We start from the raw sequence: 22355 nt of genomic DNA on the forward strand, positions 1-22355 counted from the left end.
TATCTGCGTGTCAAGCTCCTCCTCCTCGGAAGGCTTCCGCTTGTCAATGCCTCCACATAGGTAAAGTGACACAACACAAAGGCGTGAATGAGCCGAATTAGACAATTCCCTTTCAAGCCCCTCTGCCTGTTGGCCATACTCTTCAATACGCGAACGCATTCTCTGACTTGGCAATAATTTTCGTGATCGTCAGCGTGTTGGCGCCATTCGTCTCAATTCGCATACCAAAAACCTTGATGTTATCTACCCTAGGTGTGATATGACCATTCGTCAAGCGAAGCTGAATGCTACTCGTGTTCATGGAAACCAACCCCTGGGCTTGGGTCCGCTTCTAGTGGGACTGTACACCAACAGCACCGACTTGGCGGAAGAGCATCTTAACCGCGTTTGGACCAAATAGGTCTCGATTGTATCTACTCCCTCCTGCAAAACACTCTCGATGTAGCCCTCAGTACCCCCTGGAGACCATATGGTTACAGGATCAGTATACATAGTAGGATTAATCCCCTCAATTTCAGAGAGCTTCCTGGGTAATCCGACCATGGCCAGATTTAACAATGTGGGCGAGATGACGGCCCACCCAGGAGTACCCCTGTCCCCAAGATCCAGTGTCCCAGACTCCAGCTCCGCAACCCTCAGGGTAGCCTGCCTACCTGACTGAAAAGACCTCAGATAGTCGTGAAATCGCGACCCCAGCCTAGACCTGAAATAGACTTTAGAATATATGAGTGTGGAACGTACTCAAAAGCCTTCTCTAGATCTAGCCCTAGAATGGCCTTAACCCTCCCACTACCTCCGTCAATGATCTGATGTTTGATGAGCTTCATTGCGTCTTGTGTCGAAAGCCTGGCCCGAAAACCAATCATAGCGTGGGGGTACAACTCGTTCTTCTGAACGTGCCTTGTAAGCCGATTGACCACCGAATGTTCCGCCACTTTACCCACACATGAAGTGAGCGAAATGGGCCTTAAGTTATCAATGCTCGGGGCTTTGCCAGGATTAGGAATGATCACCCTAAGAGCTGTCTTCCACTGCTGCGGAAATTCCCCATCTCGCGGCCTCCTTTGCATCAAAACCATTTTAGACAAATAAATGTTGTTTCTCTCTCTCTCCACACAGCGTTAACCTCCCAGGTAAGGTATTCGATCGGCGTATTGTCCAGGTTGTTCAAATGCTTTTTCGAAATCCGGTCCGTTCCGGGAACGAATTTGCTGTTAAGGTCACGTAAAACCGTGCGGATCTCTTCCACAGAAAGGTCTTCATCTATGGAAACGTTGCCGTCCCCTGTGTATGTCGTCTCGTCAGAAGATCATCCCGGGCCCAGCAGGGATGTATTTGTCGGCCAGCTGCTCAACCAGCTCTTCCTTCGAGGCAGACCTCACTGCGTCTTGTGTAGCTCTGCAAGGACGCGCCCCATACTAGAGAGAGAGGGAGAGAGAGACCTTTTTATTAGATGAAACCAGAGAGGTTTGCCGGTATGTTCCCGCCTACATGCTACTCTACGGCGATCGGGAGAAGGCAGTAAAAGCGCCAAAACAAGTAGAGCAGAAGAAAGGGGGAAAAGAAGAAGTTAAAATAAAAAGTGAACACGAAGCTTTGCGTGGTGAGGTAATAGTCCGCACGATCTCACAGGTAAAGTTTTAAATTGTCTCTGCGACGCAGACTCCGCGTAAATAGTCAAATAAGGCACCCAACACTTTTCTCTGGGACGATAGAGAGGGCCACGGTCCAAGGAGACCTTTCAAAGACATAGATGCGTTGTTGAGGCACTCAATCTTTTCTGCGAGGTGATTTCTTTCTTGGATGTATGCCGGACACTCTAGAAGGACGTGCTCCACTGTTTCGGTCAATGCACAATTATCGCAATATGGATTTGCAGTTAGACCGAGGCGATGTCGGTAAGAGTTTGTCAGCGCTGCGTTGAGACGCAACCGGTGGTAAAGGGTTTCAAGCTTATGAGGAATCTCATTATGAGTCCACTGTGAGCCTCAATGTGAGCCCACTGCGCTGCGTTGAGACGCAACTGGTGGTAAAGGGTTTCAATCTTATGTGGAATCTCATTGTGAGCCTCATTGTGAGTCCAGTGAAACTCGGCACCCTTTCCTACACACCCATTACTAGCTCTTGTATTGGAGTCGTTGATCAAATGTTTAAGCAAGCCCCACGACTTCCCGCTGTGCAATTGCACGTCCACCGAGTTACATATCTCATCCCTTTTTTGCCTAGACAAAAGCTTGCAGTGGTCCTCATTCAGCTTATTCAGCTCTGAACCGTTTTTACGCAGCCTGCGATTAGGCCGCTGCCCCTTCCCTCTAGCCAGCAAAGACTGCTTGGCATGAATCATTGGGGCCAGCATGCTATCAACAATGTCCACCTCGAGATCCGTAGTGATCCTCTCCGTAGCTTCCGTTACATTCTCCCTCACCTGGGCGGCCCAATCGTCCAGAGACGGCCGGTCCAGGCCTTCCATTTCCACCTCTCTTCAACTGGATCACCCTCGGCAAGACTGCTTCAACTAGGCTTGGTAGCGTTCTTTACAAAGCACAGGTGAGGGGTAGTGTCCCTACACGTGGACGTCCCTATGCACGTCTGAAACGCAGGTTCAGTGACCAGCGTAAGGTCAAACTCTGCAGCGTTCTGCCAGAGGTCCCTCCCTTTGGCCGTGTCATGCGTGTACCCCCACACGTGATACGGAGCATTAAAATCCCCTGGCACGATCAGCGGGTGGTTCTCGGCAAGCTTAGAAGCCTTCTAAAGAAGCAGCTTCAACCTCTGTGCCTTATCGCTTGGGGCACTGTACACATTCAGAATAAACATGCTTCCCTTGTTCACCCGGTTCGGAATCACCTCAATCATGACATACTCCAGGAAATTGAAAGATATCTTAAGGTCATGCACCATCTGCGTGAGTTTACTATCCAAAATAATGCAAGTCTCCCTAGCTTTAGATCTCCGCACACAGCTCGGAAGCCTGTCAGAGAAACTTCTTTCGTCATTGTCTCCTGCAATAGGATAACCTGCGGCCTACCCTCACATGTGCGAATATATTGCTGTAGAGCCGCCCTTTTATGAGCATACCCCCTACAGTTCTACTGTCATACACGAAAAGTCTCATTTTGCCGCGACATGTCGAAGCTGTTGCTGCGAGCCACCTTGCTGAACCTTGCAGTTCCCTTTCCTGCGCTGGTTTCTACAATTCCTGCGCTGGCTTCTCTTAAGATGCAGAGATGGGCTGTCGCTTTATTGGCATGTGACTAAGACATACCCAACCGGAAATAGTCGGAACTGAATTGATACGATTGGTTCATGAAATTACAGAGAGGGATGGTGAAGAGGAGTCTGCGTTTCATATCTCAAGGACCAAATGATCTGCCCATAAAAAGTCAAGATCTCACAAGCAAACAAAAAAGGATCCAGTCTTTTCAAACATTTTGCATTTCACTGTGTACTGGTAACCAGGCCAAACCAAGGAGAAAAAGATGGAACCGTAGAAGAAGCGAAGCGGCGACTTATCAACCGACAAAGGTTGCCTGCAGTCATGATCTAAAATGATTATACCTAGAGCCTTGTGAAACCGCCGGCTTTAGCAACTGCACGAGGGACAACCAGAAGTAGGTCGCAAAAAAGCCATGGCAAGAGGCTTTTATGGTGGTTAGGACTGAGTCAAGAAACCTAGGAAATATTTATATCAGTGCACTCCTTAATCTGCGCAGTCAAATGTGTGCGCAAGAATACCGCTATATTATTGGAACTGGGCACCATCACCAGGGGAACGCCTAGTGGTTGAGTGCGCTGAAAATGACCGGGAGGCGCTTTTCCTAGTGTTACACAGCGATTAAAAGCTTTAAAGTACTGCACGCTAAGAGGAAAATGGCCGAGAAAACCTCGATACGGCCACATTTGACATCATACAGAATACCGCAAATACCTGCCTCCGATAACGGGCTGGAGGTCCTTGGTCAGAACGTTAAAATTTTCTTAGAATGCAATGAAGTGAAGCATTGGCTGACAGTTACTTATAATCCAACATCGAATGGCTCTTCGAAAAAAGCCGTGGAAACATCGAAGAAGTTTAAAAAGTGTTCGTCTTCCTCCACCGTAGAGAAATCAGGCTTTTTACATTAGTCGCTAAGAGCACAGAGCAGACAGATTAACGGATGGTTGATCGCTTCGACGTATTTTCAGCATGATCAGAAAGAAAGGGCGACTGCTTTTAGACCTTTGCTCCGACAATGATAAAATATTTGCGATGTTTTCATGGCAACTTTGGGATATATTTTTATATACGTAAGAGTATAAAAACGCGTATATCAAGCCAGTTATACACATCAAGAAATCTCGGGCCATCTCCATTAACGTGAAACTTAGGGAGGGGCGAAACCTGCAGTTTATAAGTGTATTCTTGCCGCCTTGGCATTTTTTCAACGGAGATGAAACCGTTGGGAGGTAGAGGTGTACAGCTTTGCTGTAAGATTTCTTGTTTTTGAAGCACTACCTTCTCTATTGGAGGCGTAAACAAGTGCCCCGGTGTTTTTTGATACGCGTTCCGAAGCGCTCCTGCGCAAGGCATAAACGGGTGTCCTGGTCTATTTTAGAAAGCGTTACGTTAAGGTGTGAGGTGTCAACGAGTTTTAAAGTGTTTTAGAACCGTGTCTACATAAAACGACAATCACGAGGAGATTACGACGACGACGACGACAGGAGACGCCAGCAGCCCCAGCCTCAAAGAGGCATCGCCCCGAAACAAAACTACCAAGGGAAATGCCCAAGGATAGGTCGACGAATGTCCAAAGGCTCGCACGAATCTTGTTCAACAACCTCACCTCACCTCACACGCGTACAAAACAGCCACTGGCGTAAGTCTTCTTAAAGAAGACTCCATAAATGCTTCGACCTGCTGAGGCTAGATGGATGTTTAGTCTACGGTAGTTAATCAAGACCACTAGATTAGGGCACATAACACCAACCCGGTAAGAACGTCGTATGTTCAGACGCAGAACACAATATGCCAATAAGGACTTTTCGAATAACACGGAGGCATAGATTCCAGCGAAGATACTGGATCGTCAATATCTTGTGATCGAGAACGTTATGCAAGCTGGCTGAACGACAACGCTTCACGTGGACCATATTCGACAGCTAAAGGCGTCGCCCAAGGAGGCAAGCACTTCGAACGCAAATGATGTCGACTTTTCCCCAAAGTCAAGAGCCGGAAGCGAGGACTGGTCCACCTCTGAGTAGGGCGCTGACACCTGGGAGACCCCGCCAGGGTACGAAAGGTAGCCTGACATGCAGTACTTCTCAAATAAAGGTGGAGGAGTGTACTGAAGCGCATTCAGCTGCACCTTCTCTGGTAGCCGTAACATGCAGAGCGAAACCAGCTACATGTGTCTGCGCCGAAAGCAGTGCATAAGTGCATAAGTTGCTGATCGACGGGCGGATTTACGACCACGCCCGGAAGCCTTCTTTTGCTTTAACCGCGTAATAAAGCAGTTTACTACAGTGCAAGTACGGTGCAACCCTTCGCACACCACGGACCTGCGCAGGGTACGTCACATACCTCGTCTAACGATGGTGACCGACAGAGATACACCGTCAGCATTGCCACTCGTTGCTGGGTCCCCACCGCGAAATGCTGGAATGTCCTGCGGAACAGACGGCGTTGATGTGGAAGACTGAATGGACATCAATGAGTGGGTCACAGCTCATGATAGATTGGACCCTACTATTATGCGGGCAAAAGTCGTTAGTATATGAAAGGCGAAGCGAAATTGTGGTTACCTACGCACGAAAAGGGGTTTCGAAGGTAAGAGTTTTGTAACGATATGTTGCGTAAGCTATTTGGCCGCCAACTGGCAGCTCAAATGCAGATAGGGTCTCATCCACAGTGAACTGCTGAGTCGTATGGGGCCTACATATAGAACGCGTTGTGTCTGCCAGAAGGTTACTTTCGCAGACGCCAGAGTGTTACGAGGTAGACCATGTGTAAAATGAATCGCAAATGAGGCTTTACATCTTTTGATATGCAAAGACGGCACCACTGTTGAAGACAATAGCGTTTTGTCGAGCAGGTGTTGGGGCATGCATCACAACGCATTTTCCCGGCTTCCCACTACCGTTCCTACTTGGTCGTGTTAAGACCCGTGTCCACAAGAAAGTCCACCCGGATTACTAATATGAGTGCTGGCCCGAGTGACTTGACGGCCTCAAGAAGCTAATACGCCACGAAATTGAAGCTATGGCTCCGACTACAGCCTCTTTGGCGGAGGCTTATACCCGGCATGGGCCAACCAATCCCCTAATACAAGTTGTTGTGCGCGACGAAATGGTGAAGTTTTATCTTCAGCCTGTTTCCGCCATGAGTCGTGCAAGTCTGATCTGCCGGCAAGTGGTCATCCGTATTGCCGACCAAATGACTGCCGCCCTCCGATTTATCAAAACCGAAAACTACACGAATTGAGAGTACCTGACGACGCGCCCATTGAATTTCACTGTTGCCGAGTTGGGCGCGTCGTGCGTTAAAGTCAGAGGCGGTTGTCGGCTCCCCGTAGTAACGGTTCACCAATTATGGCTATGCAGGAGGCCCCAATAATGTCCATTTCGCTCCAAGACGCCGCAGTTTGACACTGACACTTCCAGTGCTCGAGCCGGTGAACTTCACAAACCGAACGCCGTCCGTCCCACTCATGTCAATGCCGGCACCCCTCCTCTTCGGCGGCGGTTGGACGCTCGCCTTCCGAAAACTGATCAATGCAGGTGCTGCAGGGGATGCTGCATTAACAGTGGACAAGAAAAATCTTCGCCTGACGCTCTCCATTCGGTAGAACGTGTTTGACATTGATGTTGATGCTGTGCCTGTTACCTCACTTATCTACTATGGCGGGCACAATCCATTACGAGTTCGAGGTTTTGTTATCGTCTACGAAAGTTGCTTACTGCAGCTTCATCACCTCTTGTACGAGTTGCAGATGGGAAGAAGGCGTCCGTTTTCGGAACGTGGACAGCTCGTGTCGTCATCGCTCCCGGTCAACTCTGTTCTCAAGTGCTCACTTCGAGCTTAATTTTCTCGCGGCACATTCTGCTCCCATTGATTGTTTATCGTGCGACGTCCAGTTGTAGCTGTTTGCTGTGTAGTTGAGATGACAACATGCTCAAGCATCGTTTCTGTCCGCTGCGCATGATTGCTTGGCACCGCAAGCTCCCACTTAGATGTCCCTCGAATCGTGTCCTCCCGCAGCCGACGGTGACTAGGTTGTGTACCTTATTTTTGACGTTCTTCTGACGCGCAGTGAGATTCTCCCGCATACAGTCGTCACGGTTAGTATGAGCCGCCTTTAACTCTCTTTTGTGAACTTCACCTTTTCTCCTTAAGTGTACAGTAAAGCCTGTCTCTTCCTACCCCTTGTCCCGTAGTTTAGGGTGATCTTTCCACATACGCCGTCAACGAACCACCAAGCACCGCCACGAAGACAATAGTACTTCACGAATAAATACAACAATAAAAATGATGATTGCCCTGCATTTGCCATCAGCCCAATTACAAGTCCTCAGCCAGTTGCCGTTATCCTTTGAAGACATATTTGTCGTAGGCGATTGTTCCTTATGTAGACCACTTGAATTCAGGTGTCGCATCAACACCGGTGATTCCACACCGGTTCGTCAAGGACCCCACCATGTGCCCCTGGTTGAGCGCAGCGTCATCCAAGGAAACAGCCGACCAAACGCTCCGCAACGACATTATAGAACTTTCTGCCAGTCCGTGGGTGCCAGCCGTCATTGTAGTTAAGAAAAACGTTCTTTTATAATCTTTGCGCATGCTGTCAGCAATGCCTAATGAATGGAAACTTGAAAGAAGTGTGTAATTTTGTGTACTCGGTCATCGACTCATTTTATTTTTACTCATTTAGTGGTTTTTTTACAGTAAAAAACTTTCTTTAATCACCACGGCTTTAATTTTACTTATAATGTATGCTATTCGATGAAGATAAATATCACCTATCAAAGCCCTCACAAGACTGAGGCACTTGCAAACCGCCAAACGTGTACCCCCCAAAAAAACGGAGCTTTACTTTGAAAAACGTTGCTGCACCCTTTTCTTGAATAGGATTCTGTCGTGTGTAATCCCCAAAAAGCACCGTTGCTATAAAAATAAGACCGTCCGTTTCATCTGCCCCAGATGTAACCGCGATTTCTTGCCTTTTTCCCAGTTTCAAATTTGGGCTCATTTTCTTTCTTCGCTCGGCGCCGCCTATTTGGGTAAATTTCCTCTACAGTTTGAATAATTCACTGCGCTGACCGACACAACAAAGACACGGAAAGTTTGGAGCACCATCATCTAAATAAACCGGAAGCCAACATGCACTAAATATTACACCATAAATCCCAAAGCCTTTTTATTTAGATATAATTCACTTTTTTCAATATTGAGCAAAGGAGATAACCTCCCGGTGATAAACCATGCTTCATATGAATGCTATTTTGCTTGGTATTGAAATTTATTAGGAATTTGAGGGTTCCAGCTACTTTTGCTATTATGATCTTGCAGGGTACACTGTATACATTTGTTACTACTATAAATCTGTTAAAAGATGTAGTAAAGATGGTTGTGGTTCGTTTCCCCGAAGTCCGGTGTCGATCAGGAACCCAATCGCCCGGGCTCCGGTTGATTTGGCAGGAGGCTGGCGGGGTGATGGTTTTGAAGTTCTTGGAGATGGTGGTCGAATTCACGAACTCGCGGCATTGAAGTCGATTAAACGAAAGGAAGACTTTATATGCAGCTATTTACAGTAGGAAAACTGGGTACATGAGTAAAAAAAGGAAAAACTTCAAACTTCAGCCAGACGCTACCTCCGACTGCGCACAAATCACTCGAGCTCCTCAACTTCGTCTAAATCTCCTATTCTCGGAGCGTACACAAACCGCTCGAGACACGACGGCCGAGACTGTGTCTCGCCGCAAGATCCGTCTAGTTGCCCGGTACGGTGCTGTACCCTAAACCTCCGACGCGATCTTAACCTCTAGCCTAGGGGGCTCATAAATCCCAACCTAGCTTTAACGGTCGAGACTCCTTGTCCAGCCGGGAACTTCCCAGCTTGGCGCTCAGACAAGAACGATTTCCAACGGCCAAGTTCGGCCTTATAACACCTCGAGATCACCCTCTCTCAGGAACGCCCCTGAAACGTTCGTACACGTGTAAGGGAGTGCCCAAATTCACGTAGACAGCTGTTACTCAGCACGCTACGGAATATTCAATGAGGCGCCGCCATCTTTGGGTCAACGGCACCCTCGCGGAGGAGCAGGTGCGCGCGACCCCGCGGGGTGAGAGCGAAAGGCGGTGACAGTGCACTGTGCCGCCCCGGGCGCGTTTACAATGGTGTCTCGCGCGGCGCGCGCTTCGAGTCCGGTAATTCCACCATCTCCACGCGCCACGTCGACAGTTCTCGAAACCCGGCGGCGCCGTCTGCGTTCTCAATGGGGGATTATCCCTGTGATATTCGGTGGGCCAGACAATCCGCCTCCCGTGCGCGAAGTGATGAATTGGCGACGGCTGCGGCGTAGAGTCCACAGTGCTGAGCCCCGAGACAGAGTGGAGGGATCTTACGCGCAGCCCGGGCGCCTGGCCGCTGATCTCATAAGTGGACCTTACAGATGTCATTTACTTCTGTTAAGTTTTTTTGGTGTATCATCTGCATGCCAACACCTGGAATAATCCTGAATGAGGCTGCACGATGTGTGCATATATGAAATATCTTGTACAAAGACTACACTGCGCACTAAACGTTTTACACCCTTTTTGGCCGCGAAGAGTGAAATCTTTAAAGCAAGCAGACAGCGTTAGAAAGTGCTCGAACTAAAACATCGTGTAAGGAAGAAACAACATTAGGCCTCTGAACACCTTCAAATCAGGGTATAAGGCTGCTTAACACCCAAACACAAGGGTGTAGACAGCGCAGCTATACGTGGAAATGCAGATCGGCTGATTACGCAGTACGACGTTACGACGTACACCCTCATTCAACACGCACAAGTTACACTTGGACCCCGAAAGAATCGAGCATGAAACATAAGTCAAAAGGGTACCATGTTGGGCTAGTTGGTGGTGCGAAACAATGGTAGGAACAGCGCACATTTTTACGAATATGGACAGAACACGCACCACAGACGCTGAATCCCAACTGATCGCTTTCTTATACATTGCAAAAAATAAATCGTACACTAACATGGAAAGATGCAACTTGCGCGTACAGAAGAGAGAAGAAACGATTGCCTAACCGGAAATACCTTTATGGCATGAATGAATGTAGCACCACATCCGCATTTCCCTGGCCTCCAAACATGCGATTTTATTTTGTGTGGTATGTATTCAGGGAACACTCACACCGTTATCACCAGCACTTTACAGGTGGTGGTAAGCACAGTAGCACAGATATCACCGAGCGAGGAATTCACAGGTATGCACTTGGAGAGCAAATATGCTCTTACTAACTTACTAATACATTACCTCTTCTTGCGTTTAGAGCAAGCAAAGAAAAGTCATCTGAAAGAGTCGGTGTTCGTGTCGCAAAACTAGAAAAATTGACGCTAATTTTTGAGTAATGCACTGTTATATGAGCACATCTATGGCAGCATGCGAATTTCCTAAACCTGGTAGCCTTTATGTTCAATGAGTAATAGAATAAATATTCTTAATACCAAACAACTATTCCGCACAGTTTCAACGCCGTTCAAGAAGGCTGTTCCTTATTTCAACTCCCTAATTGCCACATTTCTAGCAGTGCTTCAAATTCTTGTTTTGATTATGAAGCAGATGCGTGTAAAACACCTGCAAATCTGGGGGTGTTATACAGTGTTTTACAGGGGTGGGCTTCAACATTTTCTGTAAGCAGGGGATGTTTCATTTGTCAGGTGTTTAAAACGACATCACTAGGCATTATTTATTTGCAACTGAGCACCAATTTCAACGCACTTTCAACACCCGAGAAAAATGTAGGTTTCCAGTTGTCCTAAATGCACGCATAACCAACCAAACGGTGTTGGAACACAAAGCATAAGCGTGTAATCACCTCGCACATATACCACACACGTTTCGACTTTAATAACACACCCATACAACACTTTTTAGAGCATTAGAGTGTACTTAGAGAACGTGCAAAATGGTGTTGGGACAACTTGGGCAAAAAGGTGTAAGCACCTTACAACATGCTTTCAGGCTTTTGATGACGATCAAAGAAGGCAAGGAGTTTAGTGTGTACTTGAGGGTAATATTTTTTCATACCTTTCTAAAGGAACTCATTCGTGGGGATAACAGCAAGCCAGAAATACAGTATCTGTATGCGAAAAACGTGTTTTTCTTGTGCTGTACTAACGATCCAATACTTGAGTTACACCAGCACTAACAAGAGTCACATTTCTGGGTGTACCACTGATTGGTGTGCCGTATAATTATTGTGCAACAATTGTTAATGCCACAACCATGTTTTTACTACATATGAAAAGCGCCATATAGCTTCAAAGAATAAGCTACGGCAGAACACTTGAACGTCTTTCACAAGCGATGTTGCGAGATGCTTAAAAAAGGTATACGGCATATTATTCGCTGCTGCAATAAAACAAAACACACTTTGCACCCCGTTTCCCACACTACAGAAAACTATGGTTGTTGCAGTTCGTCAACATCCTTTCTGCCTAAGAAAACAGGTTTAAAGCTACACATTACTATGTTGGAACCTAAGACAAAGGGGGTTGAGGCCTCGCAACAACCTAATCACAATTTTACTTCACCTTTTTTAGGCGATAAAGATGCAAAGAACTTTAGAGTGTGCGGCTCATCAAGGATTCATTTCTGCGTGATACTTTCTGCTTCATTGGCGATAAAGCTGAGACCACATTAAAAAAAGGACATTTGTATGCGACCAATTTCAATATACCAAACAAGCGCCATCTTTTTTGGTTGTCCTGGTGGCAGCTTCATATAAGGTAGCTTTCTGGTCGCAGAGCTAGAATACGCATCATCGGTATTTTGTATACGTGGTATAAAACTTCATGAACTCAGCTCCAGTGAGGGGCGTCTTACTGAATTATAAAACGACCGGTAAACTCTGGTTTGGTGAGAACATCTTTGCCGCGAATAATGTTTTGTTGCCGCAACAAAGTCGTTTCTTAATGATTATTCTTACCGCGACACTTCTCGCATGTTGGGTGTGGTGCCCGCGAGCTGCCTAGGTCTCTTTCAAGGCTAGAATTAAGCACTGGTAGTCATAAGAAAGATACAAATTGCAAGCTTTTACCTCTTCCGCATGGAAGATACTGGCTATTGCCTCAATTTTCGGGGAGTTAGACCGTGCTTGTGTGGTTCAACAGGTCTCATGTTGTCAAGTTCGGTGGGCCGAGAGCAACACTTGTTTGCTTTATGAGCCAGGCCTGCTTTGTGCACACAAAGAAAAACATTTCTTAAATTCCAAATACCTTATGAATATTTGTACAAAATTGATATTTTAATAGATTATGCTACTGAAAACGTGTAAGCGAAGGCAAGAACATGGGTGGCTGATTTTAAAAGTGAACTCCATGTGTTCTTTCTTTAGGTCAAGCATTCGCACAAGGGGGCAATTGTGGGTGTCTTGCGTCATTTATGCAAAGAGCTGGATAGGATTTGTCGTAAAAAATTGATGAGAAAATCTTCCTTATAAATCCACGGTCCACATTGTCTCTCTTTTATAAAGTACTCTGTGATGTATTCTTTCGTGAAGTACGCTTTTTGCGATACTTTTTGTGAAGTACCCAAAATACGTACAAACAAAAGTTTTTATACGTCGGATTCATATGAATGTGAGTATAGGGTGAGGTATTTGCTTGCATGGACGTTTTACGATAACCGTCTGTAAATTATATTCACTCTTTCCTAGCTGTATTGATTCATTACAAAGCTCCACTGGCTTTGCTACACCGAATATCGACGATTCCCGCAGTATCCCCCCACGCTCAACTACTACGGTATTTATATTCTGTACACTAACAAACATGCTGCAAATTACCTTGCCTCCACACGAAAAAATGAAACTAAGTTATTCACAAAGTTATAAGCATCGGTTAAAAAAACCGATGCTTATAATATCCCAAAACCTAAAATCCAGCTATTCTCCACTTTTTTATCACGCGTCTTTCGCAAAGCATTCTTGACAGCATGCTTGCGTGCTCCCCCTTGGCATTTTTTTTTCATTTCCTCAGACCTTATGCCTTTCCCACGACACCGATCTACTGGCTCGACTGCGCACAGTCCACACGATCCCTTAAAGCAAAACACAATTGAAAGAATGCCAGTGACCCAGGCGAACTCGTTTGTTTAAGTGTCTGGCTCGGGAGCAAGAGCGGGAGCATAAATTTTTGGCGACTTTGCTTGTTTTGTAGGCCTCTCTTGTATCAGTGATGGGATCTATACTTGATTTAGAGCTACAGAGCAAGCCTGTCCATCTGGGAAAACAGTCTTGCATGTCGCTCCTCATAAATGCTATATTAATCGTACAACTTAAGTCCCTGGGTGTCTTTTGTTTTCATGGGGGAAACTGCTGCTGTGTCTATGAACCAGTCACTCTGGAACTGTGTGTGCTTGAGGAAGCAAAGGCCTTCCTTTGACTGGGGTAGACAGTGCACGTAGAAGACAAAGCTAAAGAAAGCACTTACAGAAGACTGCTCACCGCTCACACACGCTGTCCTCGACTGGCATTTTTAAAGCCTTGTAAATGAGCCGTACATGATCTTTCCGGTAGTAAACGGTAATCTGCTGCATGCACTCGTAAATTAAAAAATGGAATCAATGTACAGGCACATGTCACTTTTTGCAACTTTGTGGTTTCAGCAGCGACCTATACTAATATTTTTTTCTGTCTTACAAACATTTTCCCCTTAGCAATATGGTATTCGTTATTGCATCGCACAATGCTTTGTACCAGGGTGGCAATTTCGTGCCTCGAACTCTCACTGGCCCATGCTACTCATCGATGGTTCTCGGTGCGCCAACAACATGGTAACGTTTTTATTATATTATGACCCATAAGCCACACAGTTCACTTTTTAACTATACAATCTCGGGGATTTTACAGGTACGCATGCATGCATGATGCGGCATGTCTCTGTCATTAAAAGAGACGAGGAAACTTACCGGAAGCAGTTTTTGGGAAGTAGCGTTAGTGGTATGCTGAATATACAGCTACTGAAAATAACAGAGATATGCGCGAAGAAGGTGTCAGGAAAATTGCAATGCCTTTCTTATTATTCAAGTACAAAGTTCTAGAAATACTGCTCCTACGAAAGTAGCCGGACCAAAACCAAACCGTTCCTGTGCTCGGAATATACAATGGTCACCACAGAGGAATGGCAATTTATTTGGCACACAGTGTTCACGGATTTACTTCTAGCTGTTTGTTAGTATGAGCTTAAACGGCAATCGTCCTTTTATAGAAATGACTGCTCTGTACTATCAATCACGTCACTTCAGGTGGTCAAAAAGAGCTCCAAAAATTAAACCTTTATAGACAGCTAGTTTGGTTTCTTGCTTCGCAAATAAATTCGAAGCGGTTCGTAAATAATTGTTGCCGAAATGCTTAGGAACAGAAGCATCTGCTGCGTTTATCACTGCTTATGATTTCGATTTACACAAACAGCCGTGTATATGTAAGTGTGAAGCTCAGGGAATCTTACTTTTTCTTAATTTATTCAAACGATGTTTTGTACCTATTTTTTTATTTTCACGGTCTCATAGTAAGGGGGGCAGCCTATATTTCGATTCATACGGTAGTCCCACTTGGCAACACTTCGCTCACCGATTTGAAAAACAAAAGGGAAAATGTGGGCTACATTTGGCATAATGCGTAAAAGCAAGGTTGTAAACATTGTGTATAGGGATAACTGACTTTTTCACGACGTCAGCGAAAACACTGGAGTCATTTCATTGCTGCATGACTTTTCATACAGGTCTGAAACTTTACCTAAGATTTGCGCTGGCGCCCTGTTGACAGAAATAAAACTGCCCGTGTCAGCAACAATGATATCAAACTTCTGAATTTGAACTTGGATAAATGCTCTGAAGCCGAAGTCCTACTCGATAGCCGCATGTTTCCGAGCTTTCCTTCACGGTAGCTATTTTGTTTTATTCTCTCAGAAACGCAGGCTGGTTTGATCAACACAACCTACTAATGTGCCTGTGCAAGCGCCAGTATAGCGCTAAATACCGCCTTTTGTATACCTCATTCCTAGATCTCAACTTCACCCCGACGCCTCGCGATGCCTCTGTTTACTTTTTTCTGGACGCCTCTAGGCGGATCTCAACCGATCACATCTGAACAATAATGGTTCCACGGACTCCTCTAATCCTTTTAGTGCATGTTTTGTGTTTTTCAGTAAACGATTGAGCCGAAACACATTGATTGCGCTTCATCTCTGCACAGGCTGCCATGGGCCAATACACCGGGCGCGCCCACTCGAATTATGACTGGAACGTCACTTCCGGCCGGCCCTGATGGCCACCTTTTTCCAGTTTCGGATAGAAAAAGATCATTTTTCTTCTTTATTTTTTATGCAGCAACGAAAATGCGGGCCTTCAAATTTTGCACGTAGGACGTTTTAAAGTAATACTACAAAAACACTCAATTTAGGCGGCCGAAAATTTCGTTCGAGTTGGCCTTTAGCAAGCGTCCCGCCTCCCGTCACTGCTACGGGTATAGAGAGAACCCGGCCAAGCCTACAAAAACTGACTCTCACTTCTGTCGATGGTGACCTGCGCTGATCGAATGAATTTTTGCACTAATTCCACTAAACGATAAACAAACAAATGGCCGCCAGCCCGTCCTGCTAAAGTGGTTGTCCAGCGAAGCTATTGTAAACGAATACACATGCTGATGGCGGGGGGGGGGGGGGGGGGGGCGGAGGGTATGAAGTGTTCTTCCGGGTCTCGGGGGACTTGTAGCTTGCGCTCGGCTACTCCGGCTGCAAATTCTGGGTCCTCCCGAGCCTGACGAATCCGCTTACCTTAGAAAAACGTCAGCGCCTCTTTTAGACAGCAGCTACAAAGCTAGCTTCTACCATGAACGGAATGTTGCCATTGTTCACTGCCGGCTTACCATCCATCATGCGGTTTTGTGGGTTTTACAGACATAGTGGTCTTTGTGAATTATGCCCGATTAGCCTGACACATGCGCTCGACTTCTTTGTCGAAGCTTACTGGGTCATGCCTGGGTTTGTTGTTTACTACACGAAAGTTTCGTAGCAACGAGAAGCTAACAGGTTTGCTGTAAAACTACGGCCTTTCAGCTTGTGAGAAATTGAACGAGCTACAACTTTTTTTGAAAAGACACCCTTCTTCAGCAATCAGAGGACAATCAGAGACTGAGGTTTACTTTCAGGAAGCTCTTGAAATGCTGAAAAAGCGTTTCGCTGATCGGACACGCCTCGAGGAAGATTATTTCCCTGGGCAGTGTAGGATCAACCCGATCGGGACCACAAATGACACAAGTGTCCTTCGCAAGCTCATCGATCAGGTTTTAGTACACATATGACGCCTCGGCACCATCGGTCCCAAATGGTCCTTTGTTTCGTCGATGCCTTCGGGCAATTCGGTGCGAGCGCTACGGCACGACATCGTTCTGCAGTATCACCGTATGCGCGCTGCAGAAACGTTAACACCGCAAGCGATGGCACCAGAGGAAGTGCCGACAGACCTAGACCGTCTTTTGAAGATTCTCAGCACCGAGCAGGATAAACTTAAAAAGACGTACTGCAAGGGTCACAGAGGACGCGATACCATGCCTGAATATTACACAAGCAAAAACGACCGCGCTAGAAGAGACTCCAAGCCACGTCGTGTATTCTGGAAAGCAGGTCGTGGGTCGTGAGTTCGGTCGCGAGTTCGGTCGTGGGTCGTGGCTTCGGATCGTGGGTCGTGGTCGTGGGTTCGGGTTCGGATCACACCTCGGGTTTGGTCGTGGGTTCGGATCCCACCTGGCGGGCATTTTTTCTCCACTTTCTTTCTTTCCAAATTCTTTATCTGTTTCAATGACCTACCAAATCCTCCCCTTTGCTTCCCGAGGTTTTCTTGACTGCCAACTCTTATTTCTGTTATATATATATATATATATATATATATATATATATATATATATATATATATATATATATATATATATATATATATACTGTTAGGCCGTAGATAGGAGCGACCAGACCGTGGCTTCGTAGCTCCTTCATTCGGAGGCGATTGCAGATGGCGATCAAGCCCAAGCACTGATGATGGTGATTATGTACAAGGAATGAAGAAGTGAACAACTCAAGACGGTGGCGGACGAGCTGTAGCCTCGAACAAAGCTCACAATATTTAAAAAAAATATATATATATGTATATATATATATATATATATGTATATATATATATAGCGAATCAGAATAGGAAATGAGGGGCTCGTTGAAAATAACACAGAAATAAGGGTTGGCAGTCGAGAAAACCTCGGAAAGCAAAGGGGAGGATGTGGTAGATGTTTCAATGATCTACCACATCCTCCCCTTTGCTTTCCGAGGTTTTCTCGACTGCCAACCCTTATTTCTGTATATATATATATATATATATATGTGTGTGTGTGTGTCTTTAAGGAAAAACTAGTTTAATGGAGCGAACTTGTTCTCCCCTAACGACTCTAAGAATACAGTGGTGGCGAAGCAGCAGTCAACAAAGTGACGTGTGCAAGCGAGTGTCGCCGAATCCAACACCACGGTGGCTGCTCTGAGGGAATATATCTCTCGCCGCCAGTGTTTCTCAAACCGTCGAATTGAATACAGAACATTCTAGATTCTAGAGTAAAGATTATTCTAGGCTTGGAACATTATTTCGAAACACTCTCCCTGTAAAAGGAGACCATACATGCGCCATAACGATTGGAACACGCGTATCACTTGGCCCACGGATAACACAGATAACACAGCCCAGCGCAGCAAGTCAGCAAAAAGGAAACATAAATCAGCAAAAGGAAACCAAAGTCAGCAAAAGGAAACCAAACGAGTGCTATCAACCGTAACAAAGATATTCAGGCCCAAATCTGGTCAAAAACAAAATTAGGTTGGACAGTGGCCTCCAGAGCTTGGTGGCGCCATCTAGAAGGTCTTGTACCAAAAGCAAAGCATGCCGCCGTTTGCTTGAGGCTTAGTCCAAATTTCAGTACTTGCTTTGGGTACGTCATCGCAGACGTCACAAAACTAAGGATTCAGCGGGAGAGTCGAGATTGTGGCTGAAATTGCGTAATTTTTATTGGAAAGCCCCGTTTAGTTCCGGACAAGCGGTGGGCCCTATAAAATACCAAAAGCTTTGTACAAAACAATTGTGTATTTTGTCTGCAAGGCCCCTTTAATGAATTCGCCGTCACCTGACAGTGTTCTTTGTGGCGCTGGCTAGCAATCCCAACAGTAGAAAACATGTTCCTTAACATAATAGGAGCAGAGCCTTGCCAGTGGCGTAGCTGCTATTGTGACTGACCGTATTCTGGAGGTCGTGGGTTCGGGTCCCCCGTGGTCAACGTGTTTGCACTTGCTTACTATTTTTTCAAGGTTTCAAAAACCAAGTTTTGAGAAGAGGAACAGAACTGCCAGCGTTTTTTTCTTTGCTTCGCTGGAGTAATTGAGCTCTGACTCATATACATAAATAGGAAGCAAAAAACTGTGTAACATGGTAGAAAACACAAGAAAAGAAAATTCGAACAGGGTAGCGACCACCGTTGTTGCGAACGGTTCAGCAAGAGACATGCCTTCCACAGTGGCACTAAGGGCAGGTGAAAGCACCGCTGAAAGAACTTTCGTGGCCATGAAAACTCTTGTTCTTGACGTTCAGACCAACAGGCCACACCCAAAGATAACTCTCACAACAATACTTCCCAGCATCTCATGCAAACCCACCCCAGACATACCAGATATGCAGTCCTATAGCTCACTCACAAAGGACAGCTAAGCTGAAGAACTTTCTCGCGTACCTGGCACACTACAAAAAAACATTGACGTTATCCACCACGCAAACATTTCCCATGACCGCATTGGACGGGCTGGAAAGGACGGACTGCTAGCTAACTTTTCAGGCGTCCAACTAATCTCCGAAAACATTAGGTACAGGCTGAGGAACTCATTTAGGGTGACGCTCCCAACTACAAGCTTCATCCTGTCGTCAGAGGCCAGCGCAGAACACAACCGACACAAAATCTCCACCATTAGTGAAATGCCATGGCCAAATATGAGTTGCACATCTCAGGCGAGACTACAAACCGTTGACGTGGTCGCCACAGCAGCTGTACAGCACGCAAGCGAACAACAACCAGACACACCATAGAAATCACGCTAAGAGTTCCAACAGACCACAACACACACTGGAATGCAAACTGGCACCCAAAGGGGTATCGCTGTGTACTTCACCCCTAGAAGCCCTCCAAAAGAACCACCCCCAAGGACAAATGTGTCCTCCCAGAGGTCTGCTTGAAATAAACGCAAACGATTACCACCGACTAGTGCGGATGCTCAAACCCTTGAGTCCCACTTTTTCTTTAAAGCTCGAAAACTCGACGGCAATTAAACCAACTGCCGATTTCATCTCAAAACTTACTCCTCGTATTTTCAAAGCAAAAAGGCCCCCAAAGGTCTCCGCCTAAAAGATAGTCATTCGCTTAGTCTTTTCCCCCTGAACTAGCTGCCAGATGCAAATGTATTCAGAATAATGCGTCGCTTCTCCTGTTAGAAAAAAACTTTAATTAGGGCAAGTCTGTTGCTAAAACGTTGGCAACAATCGTGGTTGCTACCTGTTCGAAATTTTCTTTTCTTAAAAAGAAGACCATATCTGGCTGAAACGAAATAGGACAAATAGCCGCCGCTGTTCAGTACTTGTCGCTTTCCAACTGAGCCCCTCTCCCCTGCGCTCCAAGCTAGACTTAAACATTTCGAAGTACCGCATACTCAAAAAGGACGCAACAATGAAACCAAACAGATGGCAGCGCTTTATTCTGTCTATTTTTTCCTTGTGTCCAGTTCAAGTGACAAGATAATCAAGAATGACTTCCAAATAGTCTAGATGTTGCTTTTATAAAGATAGATTGTGGTGGACCATATCCAAAATACATGTTTTTCCACAGGACTGGAGGTCATACTAAGAACTCTGTTAATGTGAGTGTCCGTGCACGGCGAAACAAAAACAGGGATATGTTATAAAAAGATGCATACAGAACATTTAATAGCTCTAGCTCGCAGAATGAACTTTGAAAGTATTTGTACAACGTGTAACATTTTTTGTATATTACTCAGGTTAAAGGTCATGAACGAATTGTCAACTTCGTTTACTTTCATTATGTTTTAGCTGTTCCGGCCATTCTCGCCTTAAGTTGTAGTTGGAACTTTGCTCCAGGCTATTCCACTCATCATCACCAACAACAACAGCCTACTCAAGCCCACTGCAGGGCGAAGGTATCTCCCAATTACCTCTACCCGCTCGTGTCGCGCGGCGCTCGAGTGCACTGTTGGCCACTGAATTTCTCTATTTCAGCCCTCCATCGGGTAATGACCTTCCACTTCTTCTAGACCCGTCATTTGGTACCCTCCTGTTACCATAATTTTCCACCGGTACTCGGTTCGTCTCACTACATGGGCAGTCACATCCATTTCTTTTTCTTTACTTGAATTATGATATCATCTACCTAAGCTTGTTTTCTAATCAGGGAGGCTCGTTTTCTGTCCTTAAGTGTTGCTCCTAACAATATTCGTTCCACTTTTTGTTAAACCTATCTAAATTTTCTTTCAATTGGTCAAATACTTCAGTACTCCAGTACATCCCCGCAATACAGCTGCAGGGTTACATATAGTGCTCTGTAGCTTGGAAACAATAATATCAGTGCAACATGTATTTCAAGCCGCCCATAAAGAGAAATTTGGGCTTCAATTTGTGAAAGCGTTAAGAAATTCAAAATGGCCTTTTTTTATGTCGGCTTTCAAGCTCAACCAAAATACGTCACTGCCCTGAGTGCAGCGTACTTTTCCAACTAAACAACTGTTTCTACATCAAGTATTTTTGGAATGAATAATCGATAAATTAACAAAAAAAAACCCTTGCTTGTCTTGAGGCAGAACAGGCCCCAACATTTTGGCTGTTTATGAAAAGTGTGAGCACATTTGAAATTCTGGAAAATCTTTGAAAAAAAAAAAACTCTAGGGGCATAGCGGCAACTGTTTGTCTTTCACAGGGGTAAACGTTTCGAATTTCTCATGACTCCCCCAACGCACCTACCACCCACCCGGCCTTGGAATTTTTTTCTGGATGGGAACATTTTTTCTAAAATCTACACTTCAGATATTTTTTCCAGTGCAAAAGGGGTTAGATATGAAATTTTACTAAAATGTGTAGTCGACCGGACACGCCTGTTCTATCTCTTATGAAAACACTTTAAAGCTTTGTAGTCTTCTGGAGCATGGTGGTGCTGGTTCTCTCGTAAATCTTTTGAGATACATTCCTTTATTTCGACGAGATGAATGTTCTTGTACAGAGCGGTAGCCCCGAGAATGACTAGGAGCCTGTCATTGGGCAGGTGCCCACCATTATTTTTTGGATCTATATCCGGAAGTTTTGAACTATGTGTTTAAGAACTGAAGAAAAAATATCTGGAATGTTGGATTGGTAATGTTGCAAAAACGCAGATAATGCTTGATTAGACGTTTTGATATATGAAACTATAGGTCTGCAGAGAATTGCTGCTGCAAATTCCGCAGTGACTAAGGGTTACTTCCTTCATATGTTCAATAAAACAAACCCAGCTATAGAACACATCCAGGTATTTAGTGTAGCAGTGTTTACTGTGCTTTACATTTTGCTTTTTCCAGTTTTTCAGATATACGAGAATATATAGTTGTCCATCATAACACGTTTGTTATTCGGATGATTTTTTTTTTCAGATTTGTATAAATGGAGACTGCGTTTGGAAAAAGCGCCGATATGAGCATAAGATTGTTGGAAAATAAAAATGCAGCTACTTTGCAGACATTTTTATCTGTTTTCTCGGCGTATCGCCTCTGGGAAAACTACAATTATGCAATAAAACAGTACCGCAAATTTAAGTATTTTTCAAAGGTTTTTTTTTCAACGCAATTTTCTAGGAACTATAGAGTGATTTTGAAATTTTATAGGCATAATTATAATGGCGGCCTCTTTCCCTTTGAAGAAAATGAGGCATGGAAAATTTAAATTGAACATGAAATATTACCTAACAAAAGCGGCTTTTTTAACTTTTTAATTAACTGCCCGCCCATTCCAAACATTTGTATTCTTCTAAATGCAATGTAAAAAGGAATCTATC

At 45.2% G+C, this 22355-nt stretch overlaps 1 protein-coding gene across 1 annotated transcript in view; it reads left to right on the forward strand.

Annotated features, from left to right (window-relative positions):
- Nucleotides 1-22028, forward strand: part of LOC144141905 (venom metalloproteinase BumaMPs1-like) — a 111624-nt gene extending 89596 nt beyond the window's left edge. The window contains exons 13-14 of the mRNA XM_077673375.1: nucleotides 13907-14023; nucleotides 21955-22028. Coding sequence (XP_077529501.1) covers nucleotides 13907-14023; nucleotides 21955-22020 — 183 coding nt within the window. The 3' untranslated portion in view covers nucleotides 22021-22028. The remainder of the gene's footprint in view (nucleotides 1-13906; nucleotides 14024-21954) is intronic.
- Nucleotides 22029-22355: the final 327 nt, after the last annotated feature.

Source organism: Haemaphysalis longicornis, unplaced genomic scaffold, assembly GCF_048455015.1.
Source record: "Haemaphysalis longicornis isolate Haplotype H1 unplaced genomic scaffold, Haemaphysalis longicornis Haplotype H1 scaffold_6, whole genome shotgun sequence".
NCBI classification, from domain to species: domain Eukaryota; kingdom Metazoa; phylum Arthropoda; class Arachnida; order Ixodida; family Ixodidae; genus Haemaphysalis; species Haemaphysalis longicornis.